Source organism: Cryptotermes secundus, unplaced genomic scaffold, assembly GCF_002891405.2.
Source record: "Cryptotermes secundus unplaced genomic scaffold, Csec_1.0 scaffold37, whole genome shotgun sequence".
In the NCBI taxonomy this organism is placed as follows: domain Eukaryota; kingdom Metazoa; phylum Arthropoda; class Insecta; order Blattodea; family Kalotermitidae; genus Cryptotermes; species Cryptotermes secundus.
Window position 1 is genome coordinate 67,870 of NW_019733317.1, and position 26,138 is coordinate 94,007.

General features: G+C 38.6%; 1 protein-coding gene across 1 annotated transcript; it reads right to left on the reverse strand.

Annotated features, from left to right (window-relative positions):
• Positions 1–4,021: 4,021 nt before the first annotated feature.
• LOC111867867 (zinc finger protein 271) lies at positions 4,022–26,131 on the reverse strand. The gene is made up of 6 exons (XM_023858065.2): positions 25,845–26,131; positions 21,175–21,333; positions 13,657–13,852; positions 12,206–12,401; positions 7,773–8,071; positions 4,022–6,465 (listed from the first exon to the last, which is right to left on the reverse strand). The coding sequence occupies exons 1-6, from the start codon at positions 25,983–25,985 to the stop codon at positions 4,787–4,789; spliced, it is 2,670 nt and encodes an 889-aa protein (XP_023713833.1). The 5' UTR covers positions 25,986–26,131; the 3' UTR covers positions 4,022–4,786.
• Between the last annotated feature and the right edge of the window lie 7 nt (positions 26,132–26,138).

The following is a 26,138-nucleotide window of genomic DNA, read 5'->3' on the forward strand; positions in this document are numbered from 1 at the left end:
TTTATGAAATCCAAGTCTGTTGTGGATGATTTCGTAGGCAGAACCATGACTAATTTGCAGACAATTTGCCACTTCATCAATAGTCACTCGTCTGTCTAACAGAACCATGTCACTTGCACGCTCAATGTGGTCCTCATTTTTGGCCGTGGATGGTCGTCCAGCTCCTTCCTCATGAGTAACACTTGTGCAACCAGTTTTGAATTTTTCAATCCATTCGTAGACCCTCCATTGTGGCAAAACACTGTTCCCGTATTGTGCTGAAAGTATTTGATGGATTGCGGCCCCTGATACACCTTCCGAGCACAAAAACCGGATCACTGAACGTTGCTCTTCTTTGGTGCAAACAGAAAGCGGAGCAGCCATGATTAACGGCAAGGCAGCAACGATGGAACTGACCTAGCAACATCAAACCTGCACAGAAATAATGACAAGGAAACCACGCGTGGTGATGCTGCACAAAACGACAGTGCTGCCAACAGAAACACAAATACAACTGCATTGCGGATAATTATTGACTTCCCTTCGTAATTCTTTTTTACTAGAAAGCTGTCTAGAGACATTTGTTTTTGCCAACGCTTCAAAATTTGGAGAAAATGCGACACAGCATTATCATTAAATAAATCTGTAGCACGCATAGCCACTGCCTTATTAGGGTGATGCTTCTCAATGTACGATGCAACAGTTTCCCATGCTTTCAGCATTTCTCTTATTGCGCCAGAAGATTGTTGCTTTGCTGTTACCTCCTCCTCCTCCTCCTACAAACTCTCCTCCACAACTTCTTGCTGTGAAACACAATGCAACTCCAAATCGTGCAAATTGTTGATGTAGACCGATTCTATGTGTGCGCTAGATCAGCCACGCTCACACCTCGTTCTTGCTTTCCAATTATTTTACGTTTCATTTCTACGGTTATTTTTATTCTCTTATGGCTGTCTTTTTGCGGCTTTTTCTTCGGCGACATTTTTGCAAGGGTTATTAAACTTTTCACAAAAAATCACAAATAATATGTTTCAACACAAGTTTGGAAAAATGTGTGATCACAAGCGACACTAAGACGCTAGCGGAACGAGTGCTAAACACAGACTGATGTAGCAAGCGCACAATCCGGGACTTCCCCTCTCATCACTTGTTATGCGAAACGTCGCTTGTTAAGCGAATCATTTTTATACAATTTGTTTTGCTCGTTAAGCAAGGTTCCACTGTACTTACAAATGAATATAAACATCACAAAAGATGAGAACCTCCCAAGGCTGCTGCATGTCTTAAATGGTGTATGTAATTCTATTTTTCAGAACTGAAGCGGAAGGTTTAATGATTAAAACAACTGTATACATGTGATTCTGGTTTGCTATAGAGAACAGATGAAGTGTTATCACTTGGCTAGTTCCAACAACCCTTTAAGAACAACACGGCAAGGTAGGTACCAATATTCTGAGGAATATCCTGTTTCGGTCTTCAGAATCAAAGTGACTTCAACTACGTGGAATCACAACACAGACAAGCCAGAACACTCATAGACATGAAAGCCTGAAAGTTTGTAATTCCAATGTAGTCTGGATCCTTTCTAATCTACACTGTCAGAAATCACTAATGATAAACAAGAAACCAAAAAGACACAGGGGAACACATTTCCCTTATTCAACATGCCAATTCTGTAATTCTCCTTGGATGAAGTATTCTGAGTCTGCAGCCATATGCATATCTATGGTCTTATTTACAAGGAAATTACAGTCTCCTATGAAGGGTTCTGACAATGGCATATTACACTTGGAATTACAGTTTCTGGATTGTGTCTGACATCTAATATTCTGAAAGAACAAATGTTTTGGAAACTTGGCTTGTCTGACCTCAGGTGACAAGAGTGGAGAGGTAGTTACTTGGGTCCATTAGAAAGGGCTGTTGTCAATCACTTGAACCAGAGACCCATTGGACAAAATCCAGAAGCTCCATAATTCCAAATTACAATCTCCCCATCCACCACAAAAATGTAATTCTTCTGTGTGCGCACAAATTCCTCACTCATTCACCTCCATCTTTAATGCAACTTAACTGTTCACAGTCTCTCTTTAATTTAAATGACATTAAAATCACGTCATCTTCTATATGTTTCAGTCCTATTTGGCAATACATACGAGTACACACACCCAACTAGTGAGTACATACACACGAAGGGGGTACAAACACTGACGCTGCAAAAGGAAAATAACATTGAAGGGATTTTATTCTCAAATAAACACATTTTAGCGTGAACGATATGCAACAGCATGGTAATACATTGACTTGTGATAGAGTGTAGTGTGACAGGTTCAAAAAGCGAACAATTACATGAAGATGGCCAACTAGGGCAGAAACATGTAGCAATTAATGTCATTTTAATGCTATTTTAAATTAAAGAGAGATTGTGAACAGTTATGTTTCATTAAAGACAGAGGTGAATGAGTAGGTGACACATTTATGCAACAGGATGCTCGAGTGTAATATTATATACATATTCACAGGAGCATAAAATTATTTTCTCAGAAGTATAATAGTTCATTTTTATGATGAGATCCCAAGTAATTGATACATTATCACTGTCAAAACTGTGTGACAATAAGAGGCAAATCAGCAGCTGGCGACTGTAACAAAGGGTGACAATCACCAGTGAGTGAAAACAAAAGTAATTTAAGTCTCATGTTATACAGTAAAATGTGTTCTCTGGTTCAATTTCTCTTTAAGAGTTTTCTCATATTACCACTGGTACACACTCTTAAAATTAAATATAAGTGTAAAAATTTGGGGAGTCAAGAAAATTATGGACACATTGCCCACTCATCCATACATGTAGGAAGAGCTCTACTGCCCTATTCCTCTTTGTTTAGTGCAATTATTTTATAATATATGAAATTAACCAAAAATGCAATTTAATTTTACAAGGATTTTCTTTCTGCCACCCATCAGTTTTAGTTTCTAGTGCCATAATGAACTCTTTCATGTAAAATGTAAATAAGCACATCATCTCAGAAATTGTGTTACTGAATCTGGTATGAGATGAATATAATAAACACACATATTTCTCAATTATTACAACTGTGACAATTCTCTGGTATAGATAAATGAGATTAACGGCCGTGGGGATCCATCGCGCTGACCATGCAACATCCTCTATCCACTAAACTTCGCCAACAAGCAGCGGTTGCTCAGTTGGTATAGTTCGCTTGCGGACTACAGGCCACGGAATTTTTTACATATATTTTCATGTGTTTCTTACATGTCACAATTCCCTCAAAATGGGAATTTCAAAATGTTATTACATTACACAGAAAATTTAGGTATGTCATTGCATATGAATGCATATGAATATTTAAGTTCAATTACCAGTGCATTTGATTTTTTTTTGTCAGATCTACAGGCTCTGCCCATTCTGAACTCTACTTGACTGACTACAGTGAATGTAGGAAACCACATTTCAAATGGGGGTATCCAAACAGAATTTCTATTCTGCCTATAATGGTCAGGCAAGGTTGACAATAATGATCAACAGTGGGGATCCATATCTTAATGCATTCACACCACAGGAACGAAATGGAATTCTTCAAATTCTGACTTCTTTACAAGGGGCAGGAGAAGGGGGAGGCATGCACAGAAAGTATACACTTAATCTGACTGGTCTCCGTAGTCTAGGGGTAACGTTCCCACCTTGTGACTCATGGTACGCGGGTTCAAACCTGGCGGAGGTCGTGGAATTTTTAAGGGCGGAAAAATTCAGGGAACAAGTCCTCCGGACTTTAAGCCGTGGGTCCCGTGTCGTAGCTTTACGGCACGCAAAAGAACCTCCTGTCCCAAGGGGACCACTGAGCCAAATTCAGGACATTTCCTGCCCAACAGTAGTCTCTAATGCCTCTGGTAGATGTGGGAAGCATCGAGATACCGCTGAGCCAGTAGAGGCTGAACTCGCGGCTGAGTTGGGACTGATGGCACGCACCAGTACCGGTAGGGAATAGAGACTGGTAGAATATCATAGGGGGATGCACAATGGACCAACAGTTGGTCTTAGTGCATGGGGAAACCCACACTCTCTAAATACAATACAAATACAATAATCTGATTGGTCCTGAACCCAAGATCTATTGCATGGAAGACCAGAGACTTAAACCTAGACTACCACATCCTGACATTTGTCACAAGAACTGACATATTCACTGTTACACATTTTAATTATTACTGGAATAACAAGCCATACATTGTAAAAATAATTGAATCCATTTTTCAATTATAACTTTCTTGCAGTTAAAGCACTGGTGATTTTTCTGAACATAGAACAGGAAAAGTCAAAATAACTTTAAGAACCAAATGTTGGAGATTCTACTTTCACAATGCATATACATTTACCAGAATAAGGTTCAGGAAAGAGACAGTAACAGAAGATGACTTTATGCTAATGGCTACAAAGCTGACAACCATACATAAGCTAACTGGAAATGGCAACTGGATTGCCATGTCGCAAGCTTATGGGTTAATTATAACATTCACCCAAATTGCAAAGTAGAATTCAAAAGGCAAGAATTAATGTTCCTCATACAGGACTATATCCCCAGAGTTGAATATTATGCTTCAAAAAGACTATAAATTTACCATGTAGGAAGCTATAGAACTCAAAGATTACAGCTGAAGACACATACACAAATGAATCAGGAATTACATGTATACCAGTACAAATACCTAAGGAACACCTGACTCTTCTCAGACTTCACTTAGTTCTGCATCCTTTGTTCCCTTATTTTCTTTACTCTTAATTATGCATCTACTAATACAATGGTTGACTGTTGTCCTCTGTCAGGTCGACATGTGATTCAGCATGTCTGTTCAGAAGTTTCTTTTTAGAAAAACCTTTGCCACAAGTTACACATTCATAATTACACTTGCTTCTTTTCCGTTTGTCACGTTTTGCTGGCATCTTTTTTAATACATCCTTGGTTTCTTCTGTGCCTGCGGATATACCTTCCCCATCTGTTTTTGAATTTAACTCTTCCTGCCCCACTTGTGGGGCAAGATCATCACTACCTTTACATTTATGAGTCTGAAAATATTCATGTTGGCTGAAAGAATTGTTACATGCTGAGCAATGAAATGGATGTGCAATCTCATTAGGCCCATGCTGTTTCATGTGGCGCACAAGATGGTATCGACGTCCAAATGTCTTTCCACAGATGATGCACCAATACTGCCCATTGTTAAGCAAGTATCTTTCAAATTCCTGTTTCTCTTGTGCAGAAGCTCTACGCCTACTAGACAGTACAAGACTCAATGGTTTGTCAGAGTGGAATCGCTTAAAATGCCTCACTAAATGACTACGCCGAGTGAAAGTTTTATCTGAGCAAAACTGACAATGATGAGGTTTGTTCACAACTTCGCCACAACCAATATCAGCTCCTGCTGATGTTGAAGGTCCTGTCTGATCGACACTGTCCTGCAAGGAAGACTGCAGAGACATATCATCATCCTGACCATTCATTACTGTCTGGTTTGCGTCTGTATCTTCGCTCTTCATTTTGGTACCATCGCATGAAGATGAAGGATCAACTTTAATGGGGACAGTAGATATACTGAGTCCTGGTAGGTTTGAATGTGGAATCAGTCCCTCAAGTGGTTCTGTTTTCATTACTGTACCTCCACTAGATGTGGCACGGTTAGTTAATACTGGTGATACGGACACATCTGTACCAGGAATCACTCCTCTGGCAGACCCAAACAAAAATTCCCTCATATGTATCTTTTGGTGACGAACAAGATGTTCTTTACGAGTAAAGTTTTTGGAGCATACATTGCAGTTATAGGGTTTAAGCTCATCTTGAATTTCTGGGGTTGTACGATGGGTTCGGAGCTGATGCCGCAAAAGATGTTCCTTCCTGGCGAAACCCTGCCCACACAAATCACAAACAAAGGGCCTGACCATACTGGAGGAGGAGTCATCTTCCTGCACAATGGTGGAATTTGAAGGGGTGCTAGGATTACCAGAAAGTTCTACTGAAGGAGTCTCACCACTGCTGTTCTGGATGGAGGGATCTGGGGTCCTAGTACTGTCACCAAGGGAATAACGTAAGGCATTTAAGTGGCAAAGTCGATGTCGCGACAGATGTTCTTTTCGTGTAAATGGTTTGTAACAGATGTCACAATTGTAAGGTCTTCCTCCAGAATGTGAAATCATGTGGCGAGATAGATGCTCTTTCCGGTTGAAGCCCTTCTGACACAAAGGACATGAAAACAATTTTCTGTCCATATGAGTACGCTGATGGCGTTTCAGTGAACTACGCCTTGGAAATACTTTACAGCAAATGTGACAGCTGAAAAACTTCATATTCAAGTTGGAACTGTTGGTAGTGCCAGCACTGTGGTCATCATAATCAGACGATTTACTGTTTGAGATATCTGCTGAGTTATCATCTTCAAACAGATCCCTCGATTCTGAACCTTCTCGCTCAAAACCTACAAGAGAAATAACAGGCATCAAATCACACTTCAATACATAACCTGAGTCATTAAACAAGGAATGAAGTACTGGGACAACAATGAATGTCATAAAAATATCATTAATTAAAATTATCAAGCCATGTCCTGTGTAGGATTTGAGGTTCTGTCAGCGGTGGTTATGAAGGCTTCAATCTTCTGGCATACAATGCCATGTAAACTGCTGAAAGTCAATTAACATTTCAGAGGAACATGTTACCTCCAGCTTCAGGGGTGAAGAAAAAGCTAAGCAAGAAACCAGCATGAAGCAGGTAGCAAGAAGAGCAGCCCCCGTACCAAAAGCTCGGGTTTATATAGAAAAACTGGAGGGAACTTCAAGACAATTTGTCAGTTCCTTCTGGTTCACTCAGAGAACACAGTGAACCAAAGGAGTGCAAGACAACTCACTGGTTTCCACTGGCTCTCTCACAAAAGAGTGAGCCAATAGAAAGAAAGACAAGGATAACTAGTGTTGGCCCTAAAAAGGGCTGCTCTTGAAGATCTGGGAATGTAAGGAGAGGCAATTATTAAGGGTGTGGTGGGCAGTGCACACTTGTTGCTTGCCTCATGCTGGATTTTGTTTCGCTTACTGTTTAACCCTGGAGCAAACATGTCCCTCTAAAACATCAGCTGACCTCCAATAGACTACACAGTGCCATGGCCCACAAAATACAGAACTCTTCATAACCAGCACCGTGAGAACCTCTAAGCCTACAAACAAAATTTCCAAAATTCTGCCTTGAACATAACAAATATACCCCTTTATTTCTAAATTTAATTCCCCAACACATCATCATGAATTTCTTCTACATTATAAATCCAATAAAATGTCTGACACCCATATCACCACTTATGCCTTTTATAACTGAAAAATTGACTTGCAATAAGCCTCCTACTAATGAATCTTCTTAGTAAAATTCACTATGTCCCTCTTCCCAGACCCTTACAAATGCCCTTGAAACCTATATCATTACCCTGATGTTTTCGGGGACTGGAACCTGTTTCAGTCTTCAGGTAAAACCTAATCAGTGAGGCACAATAGAGACAAGCCGTCTTTACAGAGACATAGCTCTATTGAGTGGGCTCATCTAAATAGGTTTTACCTGAAGACGAAGAAATAATCCAGTTTCCAAAAGTTGTGTTTCGAAAAATAAACAGGATGGTGCTTTCAGATAAAGACAGAACGATGGATATGTCCAGAAACATAATATGTGTACACTTTATAAATGACTGTACAGATTTAATTCAATCTATGTCAGTTCAGTAGAAAAGATTTATCTCCTCACCCTGATTAATCCTGAAACACCTCTTGCACAGAGAGCATGGGAAGGCACCTTTCGATATGATGTACCGCCTGTGAGTAACAGTGTACATGATCTTACTGTTACCATTCTGATTCGAGGAGTCTGAATTTTCTTTTCCTGGTGAAAATACCACTTTCTCATATACATCCCACATTGGTGGCAATATCTCACGCTTCCGTCGTTGTGCCAACAAAATGTCCTTGTCCTGTTCTGCTGGAACTGTAGCACTGTGATTGGCATGGAATTCAATCTGGCCACTCGCTATTAATCTTGATGGTGCTCTGAAAAATGATCAAACTAAGTTCCAATAATGATGGCCGGCACAGAAATACGTAGTAGAACATCTTCTTTACAACCTCTGTCTATAATTAACCTTCCCAACAAGGACACTGACACAGTAATAATGATTTCATACTCATATTTAAAAGATACTCACTTTGATTATATAACAAAATTATTCGGGCAACAAGTGGAAGTCATACAAAATCATGATAATGAAATTATTCGCAATATTGGACAGGGAGAAGCCCAATATAGAAAGTATAAGAGGCTTAAACTTGGCGGCAGTCTAGCATACGACCATTCAAGTTACAGGATATACTGCCGATGTAGCAGAAGCTACTAGAAATAGGGCATAATCTGCTGTACTAAGCCTGGACTGACAGAGGCCCTGTATATTTATTAACATGTTTAACATGTAAAATGTAAATATCCTTTACATTATGACAAATGACTTACTACTGCTGATAATGACTCTGATAAAAGACAGACCTGTCCTCTCGTAAGAGAGGGCGCCCCACAAAAACACAACCGAAACTGTCATACAATAATAAATATCTGGTCATAAGTCCCAGACTGGGCTAGACACCAAGACTGAATGACTGACTGACCATCAGTTGCAATGTGACTTTGACTTTGACTTGAATTTTAGCCAAATAACCAGTGATCCAGAGCTCTTGCAGAAGTTCTGCTCAGCCTCCAAAGTGAAAGACAGAATGGTGCATTAGAACAGGTCATGACTGCCTCCTTCAAAATTTGTAACTTGACATTCAAGACTGTTCTCCTCATTCAATGTTATTCAACCTTACAGTGTCACTAAATACAGAAGGATCAATCAATAAATCAGTGAGTGAGCTTCTGTAGTTAAAATCTAAAGGTTACATGAACTGCAGCATGAAAAAGCAAATACCAAACTTAAACTCTTAAGAACTGGAATTTCAAGTTCTTAAATCACTGATATTGTGATGTGACATGCCGTTCAAATCAGATAAAACAAGAGACATTACAACCACTCAGTAAATCTCATTATGACCACCAAAGAGTCAGCCACTGTACCTGTCCTGAGCCATATAATCCAGTTCATAACCCTACAACCCACAAATGTAAGATCCATATTTAGCACCACTTCTCCACAAACATCTCAGCCCCACACATGGAACACTTTCTGCGAGATATTACAACCACAATGTTCAAGGTGGGGGTTTACTGTTCAGTGCTGTCAGAACCTCACATTATACAGCATCAAATGGAAGAATGACTAATAATGAATTGTCAAGGATATGAAAGGAACTTGTCATGGCATCATAAAAGGTTCTATCCTAACATTTTCCTGGAGGAACTAAGAAAAACTACAAAGAACATATATGAACTGAGCACTTCCTGAATACAGTGTTACCACTACTATTACACAAATCTACTTAGTCCAACTCACAACAACTGGTGAACAGTAAAAATGACCAGCTTCTCCTGCAACCATCCTTCACTGCAAACAGAAGTATTGTCTTTATAATCTCAGATTTTGTACCCTTATTTGTAGTTTCAGAAAAACATAAATCATATATAATAACTTTCACTTAAAAATAATGTCCTTCACTTACCTAATAAGTAGCCAAAGAGCCTTTTTTTTTTAGTTTTCCTTAAAACAAATGGTATTGAAATTGTGTATTTGTTACAACAATCTTATGGCTACACAATAATGACCTATGCTATTATTTACCAAAATTGTGCCATGCAATGGTTACTTTCAGCATTAAACAATTTTCAGTCACTAAAAAATAGTGGGCACAGATAATTTTTGCATCATGGTTGAGTGGGTAGCACTACTTCTTTATGTTCAAGAGCTACAGGTTCAAATCTCAGACTTCAGTTATCCCGACCAAGGTCTACTGTGGTTTCTCTCAGTCCCTCCAAGCAAATTCTGGAAGAGTACCTCAAATTAGGCCACTGACAAATATCTGAGCTGCAAATGGATACTCAGTATGTGTGCCAGAGTGCCTCCTTTTTCAATAGGTGCTTCTACTTTCTGAAGGTCCACTTGCATAACACCTATAATCCCTTAACTACAAGAACAACCACAAGGCTGCAGGAACTCTGTATGTATAGACGGGAAAAAACAACTGCTACCCATCTTCAAAATATAAAATGAGCCAAACAAAAAAATTCATATAACCACAATAAGTATACATACATCTATTTTTTTATTGCTAGTGGGGTGGGACTAAGTCCTTTGTACTGCGGCCACTTCTGGCCTATTGTACCAGGCCCAGATAATAGGTGAGGGTGATTGTGGAGCAATTGGTGGAATGAAGATTGGCAGGGGAAACCGAAGTACTCGGAGAAAACCTGCCACAGCGCCACTTTGTCCACCACAAATCGCAATTGGTCAGACCCGGGATCGAACCTGGGCCACCACGGTGCAAAGCGAGCGACTAACCACTCGCGCTATAGTGCGGCCTATACATACATCTAAATTACAGCCCCCTTTCCAATCACATAACCTTTTAGTTCTTAATGCCTTACACATACAAAACACTGTAATAAATTAATTTTATCTTTATCTTTTGCATTCTGTTGTGTCTCGAGTACAAATAAACAAACAAACAAAAACAAACTACATGGTTTTAGTCCGCGAGGGAACTATACTGACCAAGCAACCACCGTTTGTTGGCAAAATTAGTGCCAACTTTAGAGGATAGAGGGTGTCGCATGGTCAGCACAATGAATCGCCACGGCCGTTAATTTTGGTTTTCTAGACCGGAGCCGCTATTTCCTTGAAATACTTCCCAAATTAATCTCACAAGGCTGAGTGGACCTAATTCCAGACCAACTACTTCTCAGAAAATCTGGCAGCACCGGGAATCAAACCCAAACCTCTGGATCTAGCCAGGAACTCTGACCACTGAACTACAGAGGTGATTGTGTTTCGAGTACCCTGATATTAAATTATGTCTGAAACAAAATGTGCTCCAAGCAGAAGAAATTTTTCTACTTATTCAGGAAATTATAATAAAAATTGAGAGAACAAGTCTCATATACATGTATGTTAGAAGGGCTTCATGTTACACTAACTCGAATCATGTCACCGTATAGCCTATCATAATGTATTATGCTTCTACGCTAAAATTCACCCATTTAATAACATTCCTTTTAACAAATATGTGAAATGGAAATGATAAAGAGACTCACTCTCTCACATGAATTACTACTGGTTTGTTTTTACAACCATTTGACAATGAAATATTTTTTCTTGACTAGGGCCAAACAATATCTTTAAAACATTATGTTACAAAATATTTAAGACGTGCTAATCCAGCAATTCAGGAATTTTAGACAACAAATATATCCTTACTGAACACACCATTTACAACGATAGTGTATACACATGCACTGAAGCATATTGTCATGTGTAGGGTTGTACGGGCGACAAAATTACAGGTTCTAGTTCGGATGATTGGATTTATTAACACTTTGGTTACACACCATCTCTTAATCAAACTTAAATACAGGTAATACAGCGCTACTACTGATCTATACACTTCCCAGTTCACCGTTGCACACATGCTAGGATTCTCTGTCTTCCACTAGTCATCTCCTAGTAATGTATCTCAACACAGAGACTGTCGCTTCAAATCACTACAAATATTACACATAAAACCTTCTAAACACACTTTACATTTACATTTACATTTACATTACCTCCTGGGGTTGTGAGAAGTCATAGTTACAATTCGCTTGCCTCCACCGCTACTATTTCGCTCTCAACTCGGAATTCAGGGCTATGGCACTTATGTAGCTGAGAGACAGATAGTGCGCATCATTGTAAGCACGTCACATGATCGCTACCCACTACTCTTGCGTGATGTCACCGCACTTGCAAGAAACATGTCATGTAACGGCCATGTACTGTTGTGTGACATCATAGCGCACACATTGCATAGCAATGGTCCATCCACGGATGTAGAAAACACTGTTCCTACACTATTGGTCGTGCGGGGTGTGTGTGTGTGTGTAGCAGGCGTTGTCTAGCAACAGGTCTACACGCCACAATATGGTGTCACACCCAACAATTAAATGCTGCATGTACCAAGAAACATCTTCAGATATTTTTACCTATAAAAATTACTGAAGTATCAAACCTGTTGTTGTTGTCGAAGCAGCTACTGTCTACTGTAAATGTATCTTCCTTCATTAAGACATAGTCCTCCAAAGTTGGGTGACCCACACGGGACCAACAGGATGTGACTTCTGTCTTAGGTTTATTGTCAGCGGCAGGTAACACCAGGTTGTTGGGTGTCTGAGGAATGACAGGTGTGATTACCAGATCACCAAGGCCTTTAAAACAAGAGAACAGTAAACATTTCAATAAAAATGCATTAAACATTTCTTGTTTCTCAGTATGTAGTGAAATGTCATTACAATGAAGAGTGGAATAAACACTTAGTTCTAAAAACACTGCCTAATTTCCTTCTTTGACTGCCAAGGGACATGGTAATCAATGTCCATGTAGCACATAATTTCATGAACATTTCTAAGCAGCAATATAACAATAAATAACAAAAGTTGAAGTCATTACAGAACTCCAATTTTTCAAACCTTCCCTACAAAATAACTTGGGCACTGGCCCCACAAGTGAAGCCCCAAGACTGAGCAAGTAAAGTCTATTTACTCTATGAACCAGGGTATGTTATACCTTACGTACACAGCCCACATCAATTGTCAACAGTGATGCTCCCTTGTTTCTGTAATGGACTGAGTACAAGTGCAAGTGCAGTTAAAATAAAGCAAGAAGTTGAATGATACATTTTCTATAGAAACTAACATGTCAATAAAGCAATGTATAAAACATAACTATGTCCTTATGTTACTGCATAATATCATGACATGAAGCCTATGGGGGGGAGGAGATAAAAATTTAATATAAAAAACCATACCTTAAAAGCTTATATAAAGTAAAGTAACGTAAAGTAAAGGTATCCCTGTAAGAGGCCGTGAAGGCCCATAGGGTTGTGAGATGTTGAGGTTCCCACATTTTCTAGACAATCGGCTCATAGATGGCGGTAAGGTTGTCAGCCTTACACGCTGGCTGCCCTTTATCCCCAAGAACATTCCAAGAAGATTCTTGTTACTCATTTCTGTTAAGAAGCTGAGTCAACTCCAGGGCCATAGTGCAGCTGGAAGGATTAGGTAAATTGATAAAATCCAATGACCTCATCAGGATTTGATCCTGCAACCTTCCAGCTTTCAGCATAGTGCCTCAACCAATTATGCTACCAGGTGCCTCCTAAAAATTTATATATCAGTACATACTTAATTTTTAAATTCACAATATTCTTACAGCTGCACAGATTACATAGCACCAGACAGTAGTATGATGAAAATTATGTACTGGAAAGATAGGAGGATGCAGCCATGGCCTCCTTTATGCTGCTATACCAGCTTCTACTGCAAGGTCTAAAGAAATCCATGAAAAGCCTCTGCCAAAATTCAGAATCTACAAGCAATGATTTCATTCCAGAATCTTCTTAATGTAACATTATACTGCATATACTCAACATTCTGTACACAATGACCTGAACCAACCACTCACCTTGACGCTGCATCAACTTTTTCATTGTGGGTGAATTTGGTCTAGGAAAGATATCAAGGCCACCACCACTCATCTGTAAATGCGGTGCACTGTAAACACTGTCCAATGTCCTGGAATTAACAGGAACTCTGCCAGAATTGGACTGACTGGATGGTCTAACAGAGCTGTTCCCAGGCTCCACTTCTTGCAGGCAGCACTACAAATAAACAGCACAAAACTATCAGTCTACTATTGTTACATATTACTTGAGAACTTTTAAATACTCACATACTAATAGGTGAACCATGTAACTTGATAACTTTATCTCCATGCTGTCACACTGGTGCCATAAACTGCAGAATCTGTTTTTCTAAAAACAGAAGCCAAAGCCTATTCTTAGGTTTTTAGATATTTACTTTTATAAAAAAAAAACCTTCAACCCAACTTCGTATATTTGCTGGTGGAGGCAAATTCTGAGTAGGCCTTATTTATACAAATAAACTTCTAGGTTAGAATTCTAACATGGCAACAACATGCTGGTAAAATTTTGAAGTTACTTGGGTCAGTCATTAAGAAGTTTTATAAAAATTATTTGTTCAACATTCTCCCGAACTTACACACTATCCACTCTCTAAAAACAGCGAAAGTCATACACTTATTTCACACATGATATATAGTAACAACAATGGCAACAGTTATTTTTCTCAGAGTTCCAAAAATTTTCAGTTTTCATACTCATATTATCAACAGCATTAGCCTTCCCCCTAAAAAAGACAGTAATGGTTGACACCCAGTTGGCATGTCATTAGTCAGTGTAGAGATATAATTGTAACATAATTTAACTTCAGAGAGCACAGCTCTTGTGAGGTTACAGTCACTCACGCTCATAAAGAAATTCCCCACATTTTTATGAAACCAAAGGTTCATTGCTGCATTCATACGAGCCTCCCACTACTCCCTGATACAGGACCAATTAAATTCAGGGCACACTCTCACATTATCTTTCCTTATGATTCAATTTAATATTATTCTCCCATCCATACTTACATTCCCCAAATTATCTCTGTAATTCAGCTTTCGGACCATAAAGCGGTACTCGTATGTTTTTCTAATGTCCTTCAAGTGCATTACACATCCTGTCCTGTCCTTTCCATCCTCCCTGATCTGATCATTCTAACGACATTTAGTGCAAGGTACACCCTATGAGCTTCTCATTATACTGAGGAAAGTCTTAAATGAAGCAAATTTAATGATGTTATTGATATGAGATCACTGAAACTAAACATTAAATGACGAAAAATCAGGACTCCGATGTACCTAATTTTCCCAGACCTCCCTATTATTTGTAGGACTTGAGGTTCTCACAGTGGAAGTTATGAAATCTGCCATTTTCTGGGATATAGCACCGTGTAGTCCGTATATGACCCCCCAAATGTGTTTCCACCTTGTTGTTGTGGTGGAACTTGTGTGACTGTGACCTGGAGAGCTATGCTGGCGGTAGTTTAACTACTGGTAGCGTCACCCATGCTGGAAAGGTCAAAGGGTAGAGTCCAGACTAAGGAGACACCCTGGTCCTCCAGGTTGGAGGGTTGGGTATGATGCTAACCTCATCCTGTAAAAAGAATTTTGTTCAGAAACCTAACAACCAGCCTCAGATAAGTGGAACATATGGGAAAACTAAGCAAGACAAGGAACAATGATATTGTGATGACAACCTGGGAGATGGCTAGATGACGTTGAGAACGACCTGAAGACGATGAAGGTGAAAAAATGGATAGGGAAGATGTGGAATAGAGAGCAGTGAAGACTGGTTGTAGAGGAGGCCAAGGCTCAGCCAGGGCTGCAGCGCCAAGAGGTAGGTAGGTAGTCTGTATGATTATACAGGGTGTTTCACGACTTTAGGACATAACTGCAGGAGGTGATTTCCTAGGTCTTTGTGATCAAAAAAGTTCATATAAACATGTGTCCGATTTTGGATGATTACAGAGTTATGACCGTTTTAAACTCAGAATAGAAGGTAACAATTACTGACAATAAACGGAACAAAATAATAAACCAGCATAATACATGATACATTTAAAGTATGAATGTAAAGTTAACTTCGTGAAATTACCTTTAATTTAAATTTATTGGTGCTTAAAGCTGATTTTCGAAAATGCCACCACCGGCTGCAACACAGGCTACCGCTCGGTTGTGAACCGCACGGGTACATACCAACCCACCATGTCTTAGGTACCTCTCAGGTGTCGATATAACAAGAACGCTCTGTCTGTAGCTGGCTAAAAATAGTGACCGGTCAGGTGATAGACGCAGTTCACATGAGGGTGTGTACGGGAATGAAAAAACGGTCATAACTCCGTAACCGTCCAAAATCGGACACATGTTTATATGAACTTTTTTGATCACAAAGACCTAGGAAATCATCTCCTGCAGTTATGCCCTAAATTCGTGAAACACCCTGTATATCAGCTGAGCAAGTAACCACCTGCTCTCACTGGTTTCTTGCTCGGCTGATTTTCAACTCCGAAGATGAAGGTGATACATTCCTCTGAAATGTCTGCTCATATACAGACCACATGACTCTATATCTCAGAAGACAGCAAATTTCTCCTTTTATTTCATCTCTCTTAGGCCCAACCTTTCTACTCAGCCCTTCATTCTCAAAAACCCTCAATCCACATTGTAGTCCTACTTGCGGGCATGGCTGGAAACCTGCAGTAGCATATAAGACACAGTGCTGGTCTAGCTAAACTGTTGTACTGTAAAGGGTGTCCAGATGAAAGGTATCCAAAATAAAATAATTATATCTCAGAAAGCATTTATTATACATATTTATGGGTTATGCCATTGTAAAGGGAAACTATTAAAGTTTTTTCTGAGTGTATCACCATCTCAATAAATATCAACGTGGGTGCCCTTGCTGGCATGACAGATATCCAGACGATATTCGATTTTGTTACATGTTACTTGAAGCATGTTCGGTGTTACCGTAGCAACGGCGTTCCAATTGCCAAGATTTAAATTGATATGATTGTTATTTTGTACCTGGATAGAACCTGTTTTGTTCATTCATTAACAGATGAGTAACAAACCTGACACAGATCCTCCACATGTTCAGATCTTCTAATAAAATGTACCAACATTTTCCACTAGAAACTTTTTTTGCACAAATAAAGCCCATCTTGAAACTTAACTCTCACACCCAACACTCATTCATTCTGATTATGGACGGTCATGTACAACATTTATCTTTCACGGAAGCCCGTACATCTTTGGACCTTAAAATTCATATAGATGTACAAAGGGGGACCCAAAAATAACCGGAAACGACCTGTTGTGCGCGCATGCTTTGTAGTTACGAGTTGTGCTGCTAGGTGGTGTTACCTGGGGGTCTCCCGCAACTGTTAGTAAGCTGGCGTCAGTCTGAGTTAAGTGGTTTGTCTGTGGTGCTCTGTTGTGTGCGTTCCTGTTTCAACCCTTTGGCGATTAGTGAGATGGCCGACAAGAAGGAACAAAGAGTGTGCGTGAAATTTTGCTTTCTGTTAGGGAAAAGTGCACTTCACTCTTCAAGTCGCGGCAAACATTCACGCAGTTTTCTCTTTGGTCATCTCCGAGCAAGCGAGGAACAAATTTTGCAGACACCCGTCTCATGTGCAAACCTTCGGTTAAAATTCGCTGGACCGTGCTCCATGAGATGTTCGTTTCCTCAGAAAGTTGGTCAATGGTCTTTCGACGATCTTCATCAATTGCATTTACACTACATGTTTCGGCTGCAACTGGCCATCATCAGGTGTATTTCACTTCACGTAGCTGTCACACTGCACTCAATATTAACATTTAAACTACAGATTTACAATTGCTCATTTGCAAATGTATTAAAGAAAAGCAGTGCCACGCACACAGAGAACCTGCACAAAATAACGCGCGAGGTGTGCTGAAAGCAAGAGGTAGCCGCTGCAGCACATATAAGCATAGAGAGGTATCTCTGTGATTTTGATTTTAAATCTAAATTTAAATTTTAAATATTATAGCTAAAATGAGAATTTAAAATTTTAAACAAATTGACGTGTGAATATTAATAAAGATTTTAAACATAATTGATAAAATCGACAAGGGGAGTTCTGGAATATCGGGTGCTGATTGACGACAGAGCAATGAACAATTGTAAATGTGGAGTTTAAATGTTAATATTGAGTGCAGTGTGACAGCTACGTGAAGTGAAATACACCTGATGATGGCCTGTTGCGGCCAAAACATGTAGTGTAAAAGAAGGGGTACAAGAACTACAATAAAGTGTTACATTTACAATGGAGTTTATATGATACATCTAGAATATTGGCATTAACTTCACAGGCACACGACGTTTAGGAAACTGGCCGTGTTTCCATCTTCAGGTGAGAAAGGAAGACACCTACTCAGTTGGGCCCCTTTGAAAGAGCTAATCTCAATCTCTATTACCTAGAATTCCAGATGATGGAAAAAGTGCAATAACCCAGTAATTCTGTGTGTCATCTACTATTGTCAGAACCCTTTAGAATTTATAAAACTTCCTGTATAGCAGTTTTTTGAAAAGCCCTCTGTAACGATCCATGCCAAATCATTACAGATGACAACCTGATCTCACATTTCAGCAAAAGGCTGGTGAGCTTGTAGACTCTACAGAAAACAGTGTTGTAATAGGCTTCTGAGCAGACATGGTTTAGACTGATAAATGAACTTACTGGATACAAATTATTTTTAACTACTGATATCTACAACATGTTTATTACTCTTAACAATCTACAAATAACTATACACCATTCAAAGTCTTTCCAGTCTGATATCTTCACGTTATTATTGCCTGGTAATGGCCTCCAATAATCAGGACTATGTCTGATATTTCCTATGCTCAGTAGCTCCCTCATTCAGGTCACATTGGCTGTATTTATATAGCTTTGAAGCAATGTGATTAGAAAACACTGCAGGTAAAGTTCCTGTACTCTTGTGTGAGTATTCATTGCTAGAGAAACTTACTTTAACAATATAAATGACACAAATTCTGTCCCAAGTGCAAACAATATACATTATATGTCTTTGATCTTGTTCTTTCTACACTACATGTTTCGGCTTCTATCGGCCATCATCAGGTGTATACTCTTAACGTTGCTGCCACACTGAACCCAGTCTAAAATTTAACATTTAAAAACACAATGTCACATTCTTCGTATTATCAACATCTACATCGTTGATATGTGTCTGGTATGTAGATTATGTTGCACACGTCAAATTTGATATTCTTGTAGTAGCACTTTAAAAATCTTTAGTTATGATGTTTTTAAAACCTTTTAAAATGTTCTCTAAATTTTAATTTAACTTACTTTAACTTACTTTAACAAGCCACTGCACAGCAATGGACACATACGTGACACTACTACAACTCCCAAGCTTCCAGATTTTAGGTGTCAGGTCAAAGTACTCTTGCAAAATTCCAGCACCATACGTCCTGCAGTTTATGTATAGCAGGAATGCAAATATCATAAAAGAACTGCATTTTTGGGGGTGCTGCCCATAATAAAAATTCTCTTAACTTTTCTTCTGTACAAACTACAGAGCTCATAGGCACAAGGCTAATAAAATTCTATTTTCACAAATTTATAACTCACATTCCAAGAGACCAGTTTTTATTTCAATGTCACCTGAGGCAAACCTGAACCTTCAATTTGACACATCATTTTATTTTTTCTGGAAAAAAAAAAAAATGCTCTATCTAAATGTGAGTTATATATTTGTGAAAACAGGATTTCATTAGCTTTCTGGTCGTTCCATATGTGCTCTGTAGCTTGTACAAAACAAAACTTATGATACTCAGAAATACTGGGTTTTTAGACTCTGCCCATTGTCCGGTATTCTAGAAACTAGATATCATGTTTTGGAAACTGGATCTGTTTCTGTCCTCAGGTGAGGGGAGGAAGACACCTACTCAGTTGGGTCCTTTAGAAAGAGCTAACCTCAATCACTGGACCAGTAATGACAGAAACGTGTAACTCACAAACTATATATAATACACTGTACGATTTGAGGTTCTAGGAGCAGTGAATATTAAGACTGCTGTCTTTTGGGATATGACACAGTTTACTACTGAGTACCGCTGTTTCACAGGAACCATTTTTCCACACTCGAATTACTCCTCTGGAGCCAGCAGGTTCCCCTGATACACTTGCACCTATCTAGTGAAGTACAATGCGTCACAGCCTAAAGGAAAGTAATCTTTATAACAATCTCATGTACCTCTGGTTCTAATGGGATGGACCCAACTGAGTAGGTGTGTTCCTCCCATCGAATAAGGACGGAAAAAGATCCAGTTTCTGAAATGTGTTTTCTAGTTTCTAGAATACCGGACAATGGAGAAAGTCCAAAAACCCAGTAATTCTGAGTGTTATACACCATTGTCAAAACCCTTCAGAATCTACCAAGAGGTATGATAGTTTTTAGCATGCCAAAAAATACTGTTATGATTTTTGCTCTCTTACGCCACAAATACGACAAGACAGGGTGCCAAAATTTTGCATGAATACGATTTTTTAAGGAGTCTACAAACTCACCAAATTTCACTGAAATCTGAGACTGGTGGGCTGAAAAGTGGACTGATTTGGCATGGAATGACTCATCCCCAGAGATTTCGACAGGAAACAATATTTATACTGGAGAACATTTTAATTACAACCCTTTAAAAGTGCACTGCTGACTTCATTAGGTGACAAAATTGAAGTTTTGACAAACTAAGAACACAAAAGGACATTAACAATGTTAAAATACTACAGCAGGAAGATATAAGATAATATTAGACAATATAAGAATTTGCAACTAGAACCTGATTATGAATGCTATAAGATTTATATCCAATGATAGTTTGGTTCTCAATATAAGACACCAACTCACTTGAATGTCAAAAACTTCAGCAATTCTTGTAATAATTTTTCCTTAAAGTAGGTTCTCCTAAAATATAGTTGCCATTTAGTATTCAAAAATCTGATATAATACCAAATTAAAATCAATAACAGAAATGTGTAATGCATATAGGATATTGGTGGGAAAGCCAGAAGGAAAGAGACCACAGGGAAGACCAAGGTGTAGGTGGGTGGACAATATTAGAATGGATCTTAAGAGAGATAGGATGGGATGGTATGGATCGGACAGATCTGGCTCAGGATAGGGACCAGTGGAGGGCTCTTGTGAACACAGTAATGAACCTTCGGGTTCCATAAAATGCTGGGAAATACTTGAGTAGCTGCAGAATTGGCGGCTCAGCTCCATGAGTAAGTAAGTAAATAACAGAAATGTGTAACTCACAAACTATATATAATACAAGATCTGAGGTTCTAAGAGCAGTGAATATTAAGATTTTTGCCTTTTGGGATATGACACAGTTTACTACTGAATACCGCTGTTTCACAGGCTCCTCTGGAGCCAGCAGGTTCCCCTGATACACTTGCACCTATCTAGTGAAGTACAAGGTGTCACATCCTAAAGGAAAGTAAACTTTATAACAATCTCATGTACCTCTGGTTCTAATGGGAATGCTGAAGGTTGTTGTTCCTTGAGGCTGGACTCTAAGGCTACTTCTGCTCGGACACAAGCTTCTCGGAAGCTGTAATAATCATCCAGCTTGTGTGCACAGGTTTTGCACACACTTTTTGGCAAGGCATCTTCCCTCTCTAACTGCATAACAGAATAAAAAGAATTACAATTAACAAAGCTATGAGCAACAAAGGGCGAGCACAAGGTAGCACAGTTGGTTGAGGCACTATGCTACAATCCAGAAGGTCACGGGTTCAAGTCCCAATATAGTTACGGGAGTTTTTCAATTGATCTAATCCTTCCAGCCGCACTTTGGCCCTGGGGTCGACTCAGCCTCTAACATAAATGAGTACCAGGAATTAATTAAATAATTTTCCTGGGGAGTAAAGCGCGGCTGGCGTGTAAGGCTGACAACCTTACCACCATCTTTGAGCCAATTGTCTAGATAATGTGGGAGCCTCAATGTCTCACAACCCTATGGGCCTTCAACTGCCTGTTACAGGGATAGCTTTGTTTTTTACTTTTATGAGCAACAAAGGCCCATAACACTATTTCCACAAGTCAACAGACTAGACAAGGACAAAGAACATTAACAAACCTAAGCAGGTTGTAGGACATGGTGGAAAATTAGTGAGAACATGTAATGATATTATACATTAACATTAAGAGAGTGCTGTAAAAGAATGGGTTAAAGAGAAAACAAATCTTATATTAATAGTGAATTTTATGAACAGTACATAAAGACTGGACTTCAAGTTTTAGACCTTAGGATTGAATACTGAAGTTGAGTCTCAAAAACAAACTTTAACTGTTCACTGCACTGTGGCATCTTCTGGAATGAAGAAGGCAGTCTTCTGGGATTTGGCACCGTGTATATGTGGTGTTAACCGACGTTTCGGAGGAACGTATCGCCTCCATCTTCAGGGTAGAAGAAAAAATATAAGAAATCTGCAAGCTAAGAGACCATGAGAACCGGTAAAAGCAGAGACTGCTTTCTTATATTTTTTCTTCTACCCTGAAGATGGAGGCGATACGTTCCTCCGAAACGTCGGTTAACACCACATATACACGGTGCCAAATCCCAGAAGACTGCCTTCTTCATAGTCACCGCCGTGAAAGCCTCAGATCTTACATCTTCTGGAATGATTCAACATTCTGTTAGCAGAAATTGCAAAATACAGCATGACAAATGTATAACCACGAACTTTGGTGTTAGTATGAACAACTATTTTTAGCTAATATGAAAATGAAAATGCTATGTACTACAAAATTAAAGGCATGACTAATGTATCTGAGAGAGCCAGTACCAGGGGCACAGCCAGAAAGTGACGACAACACCACACACTGCTAGATGGAACAACCCACAAGCAAGGGGTGTATTACAGATTGCAGACATAACAGAACAACAGGCTAACGAACATAAAAAACATGATACTGAAATAAAAGACCTGCAGATAAACATACAATTCTAAAGAAGTGGATGACACCCTTTGTGAGGTGGAACAGAATTTTATATAAGTAATTAAAAATGTTATAGAAAATTTTAATGGATTTTATTTTATTATATTAAGTGGACTACAGCATGTGATTTTAGCACATATTAATGCAGTGTAGCCGTTTTAACAGATTAAGACACCTGAAGATTATAACTGAAAATCAAGCACAAAGCATCCAATTCAGTTAATTCATGTTTAATACACCCAATGATGACCCTGAAATAGGGCAAAAACAAGTGGTGGGTAATAATAAACACTATTAATATGGGGGACAAGTAAAGTTGTCTGTGCTTAACTAATAAAGGTAAAAAAAAAAAAATTAATAACTAAATGAGACATATGGGGGTGTGGTCGTACAGATCCACGTATTCTTGATCTCGGCACTAGTTGGAGGTAAATAGTCAGCTTCACGACCGAGGAGCTTAGCTGTTAATGGTATTACAAGATTTATGCATATAAAACACAAGAGGATAGCAAAATAAAATGTTACATATTCTTAAAAAATTGGCACAAAGAATTGCTTACTTAAAACTGGCCTCAAAATATGTTATCTTGGAAATTAAATTGATTGCTGCCTGGTAGGCCCCTGGTGGTGCAATGACCAGCAATGAAATCTGTCTGATTATTGAAGCTGGTTTAAAGAAAACGACATTTCACATTTTGACCCCTAGTGCACTTACTATTATTTTGCTCAAGATACCATATATGCAGTTTCATTCAGAGCAATCCCCTTCATAAATTACTGAAATTTAATCAAAACTGTTTCAGCTGTTTTTATAAAATTGTCACTTTGTATTTTGGGGGGCTGTTTGGAAGGCCTATGTTTTAGAAACTGGAATGTTCAGATTCACTGGACATTGACCTTATGACGGATATTCCTGAGCAGTGAATATTATATAAAATCCATCTAACTGTTCAGGTGCAGGTGAAGCATGCAACCAGGTGTACATACAGACAAATAAACAGCATACCAAAAAACACATTCGCAATCTGCGGGAGGGGTGAAAATTAGAAAATTCAACAAAACATTAAGACCATTTTTTTTTCACAATTACAATACTTACTGATATATACTATGTATATGAGAAAGTAAAACTGTTCATCTCTTATACAAAGTTAATCATATGGAACCTTCATAGGAGCTAACCCCAACTTCAGTTGTATGTAAACCACAGTACTTAAAAATGATAAAAAGGCCTCAGATATGATGCTAAGCTCATACAGTTAGTCGTTCCACATCAAATAAACATACGCATGGTGGAAACTAAACTTTTTATTCCACTTTAATTTGGCCTGATTATAGGCTGCTAAGACCTAAGCATAATCACAATAAACTGAACCCAATTACCCACACATTTTGAACATACAAAATGCTTACACTTGTGGGATGTGGGTCATTCTTCACTCAGTGCTAGTGTCAGTATGTTCAGAAAAATACCTTTAATTACAACCCTGAAGTTGCGCAAGATATTCCTCCAAACTTTAGGCTCTCTGCATTACAATATTACAACCTAGGACACTAAACTTTTCATAGTCGACACTGTGGGAACCTCAAATCCAACATTTCAAGGCAAAATTTGTGAAGATAAACAATAAAGTTGTCCCTGTGTTTAACTAATTAAGGATTATGCCATGAAGTTACATGGCGGAGTGGATACATAGATCCATTTTTTCTTGACCTTGGCACTAGTTGGATGTGAGTGGCCAGCTTCAACCCTGGCCGCTTTATCCCCTACAAAAGAGCCCCAGGAATCTATTGGATAGGAGGCTGGGTGCACCCCAGAACCAGTCTGGATGCTGTGGAGTAGAGAAAATTCTTGACCCTACCAGGACTTGAACTCCAACCCCTCTGTCATACAGCCTGTAGCCCGTGAAAATGTATTTTTTATGCTCTGAAAAACTGAAGTTCTACCACGCTTTTGTTAAGTTACTTGGATGCTTCTTACGTGGATTCCATACAATTTCAATTTCATCCTGGTATCTTCATTGGTTTTCTTTAACACAATGTCTTCTATTATTTGATGTTTCCAAGACTGATGTAAAAACAGCCAGTATTACACAACTCTGGCATTCACTGACTTCAGAACCAATGACTTATAAGACAAAATACTTTGTACTTTTGTGTCACACCAACCTCTAGTTATACCAAAGTTTCATTCAAATAAGAGAATTCATCTGCCACAAACATTTGCAAAATGTGCTGATCTGGCAATGAATACTTAATTTATTTTTACATGCATCATACCCTCGTTATCTCACATCATGAAATCCGACAGGACTAGAAATCCACATGATTCCTTAAAATATCTCGTTATATCTGAAATCATGATCCTATGTCTCTGCCATTCATGAGTGTTCTTAGCTGCTTACTACTGAACTTTATCAATTACACTGCTTCATTTACTGTTTCTACTTTCACAATTATCTGCAAGACCTACAAAAAGATACACAGATATTTGGAATATCAAGAAGAGTTAAATATCATGATGGATCCTGGAGAAGCAGCTTCTTCAAATGCAAAGTACAAAAATTTCTTCAAGTTCATATGCAATTAATTATAAACTTTGGCCTTTGTAGTAGGTTATACTGCCACTGTTTCATTCTGTCAATTAGTTTCACATTGTTTATTTTATCACATTTATCATATTTACAGCTATACATCTTGAGACGTAGTGGGAATCAATAGCCTAATCTACACTTTAACCAATATATTATCACTGCTTTCATTTTAAAACCTGGTAATTATGGTCTACTTGTATAAAAACTGAACTTTTAAAAATTCAGACCAACATGATAATTTCTTCAATAATATAGATAACTTTCACAGTTAGCCTTTTGACACATTCCCAATACTGTAACTTCATTTTACAAAAAACTAGAACACATTTACAATACTGTATTACACTTCCATGCAGTCTCCACCAGAAATACCTAACTCGAATCTTCATACTGAATGGAACTTAATCATTTTTATAAATTTCAGAGCATCAGCTTGACCAACTCCAACAAAATCTGTATTGGGGTCGTGACGACCCATCAGGCCTATACACACTGCTCAACAGCCCCCGATTTTGAGAATGCAATACATTAGACTCAAAATGTACAGCAAAATAAAACGTACCCGAAAACATAAACTAAGTTTCTGGGGGTACTTACTGAGACTGGAAGACATTCTTTAATTTTACCGGCCAAATTTCGGCATTCGCCCTCAGGACCAAAAATTGGTATGTGACCTTCTTCCGTTGATGTGCACAATCGACATTGCATATCAAATTCTTTCTCACTTATTTTAGACATTGCAAATTACCCATTAATAAAAATTAACAAAAATGGAAATAAGATAATCTATTTCTAAATAATACAAATACAATAAACATTCAGCATGAAAATGGGCGTAACTGAAAGCGAATGTACATTGCAACGTAAACAAGCTCTAAGTTATGACGCCAT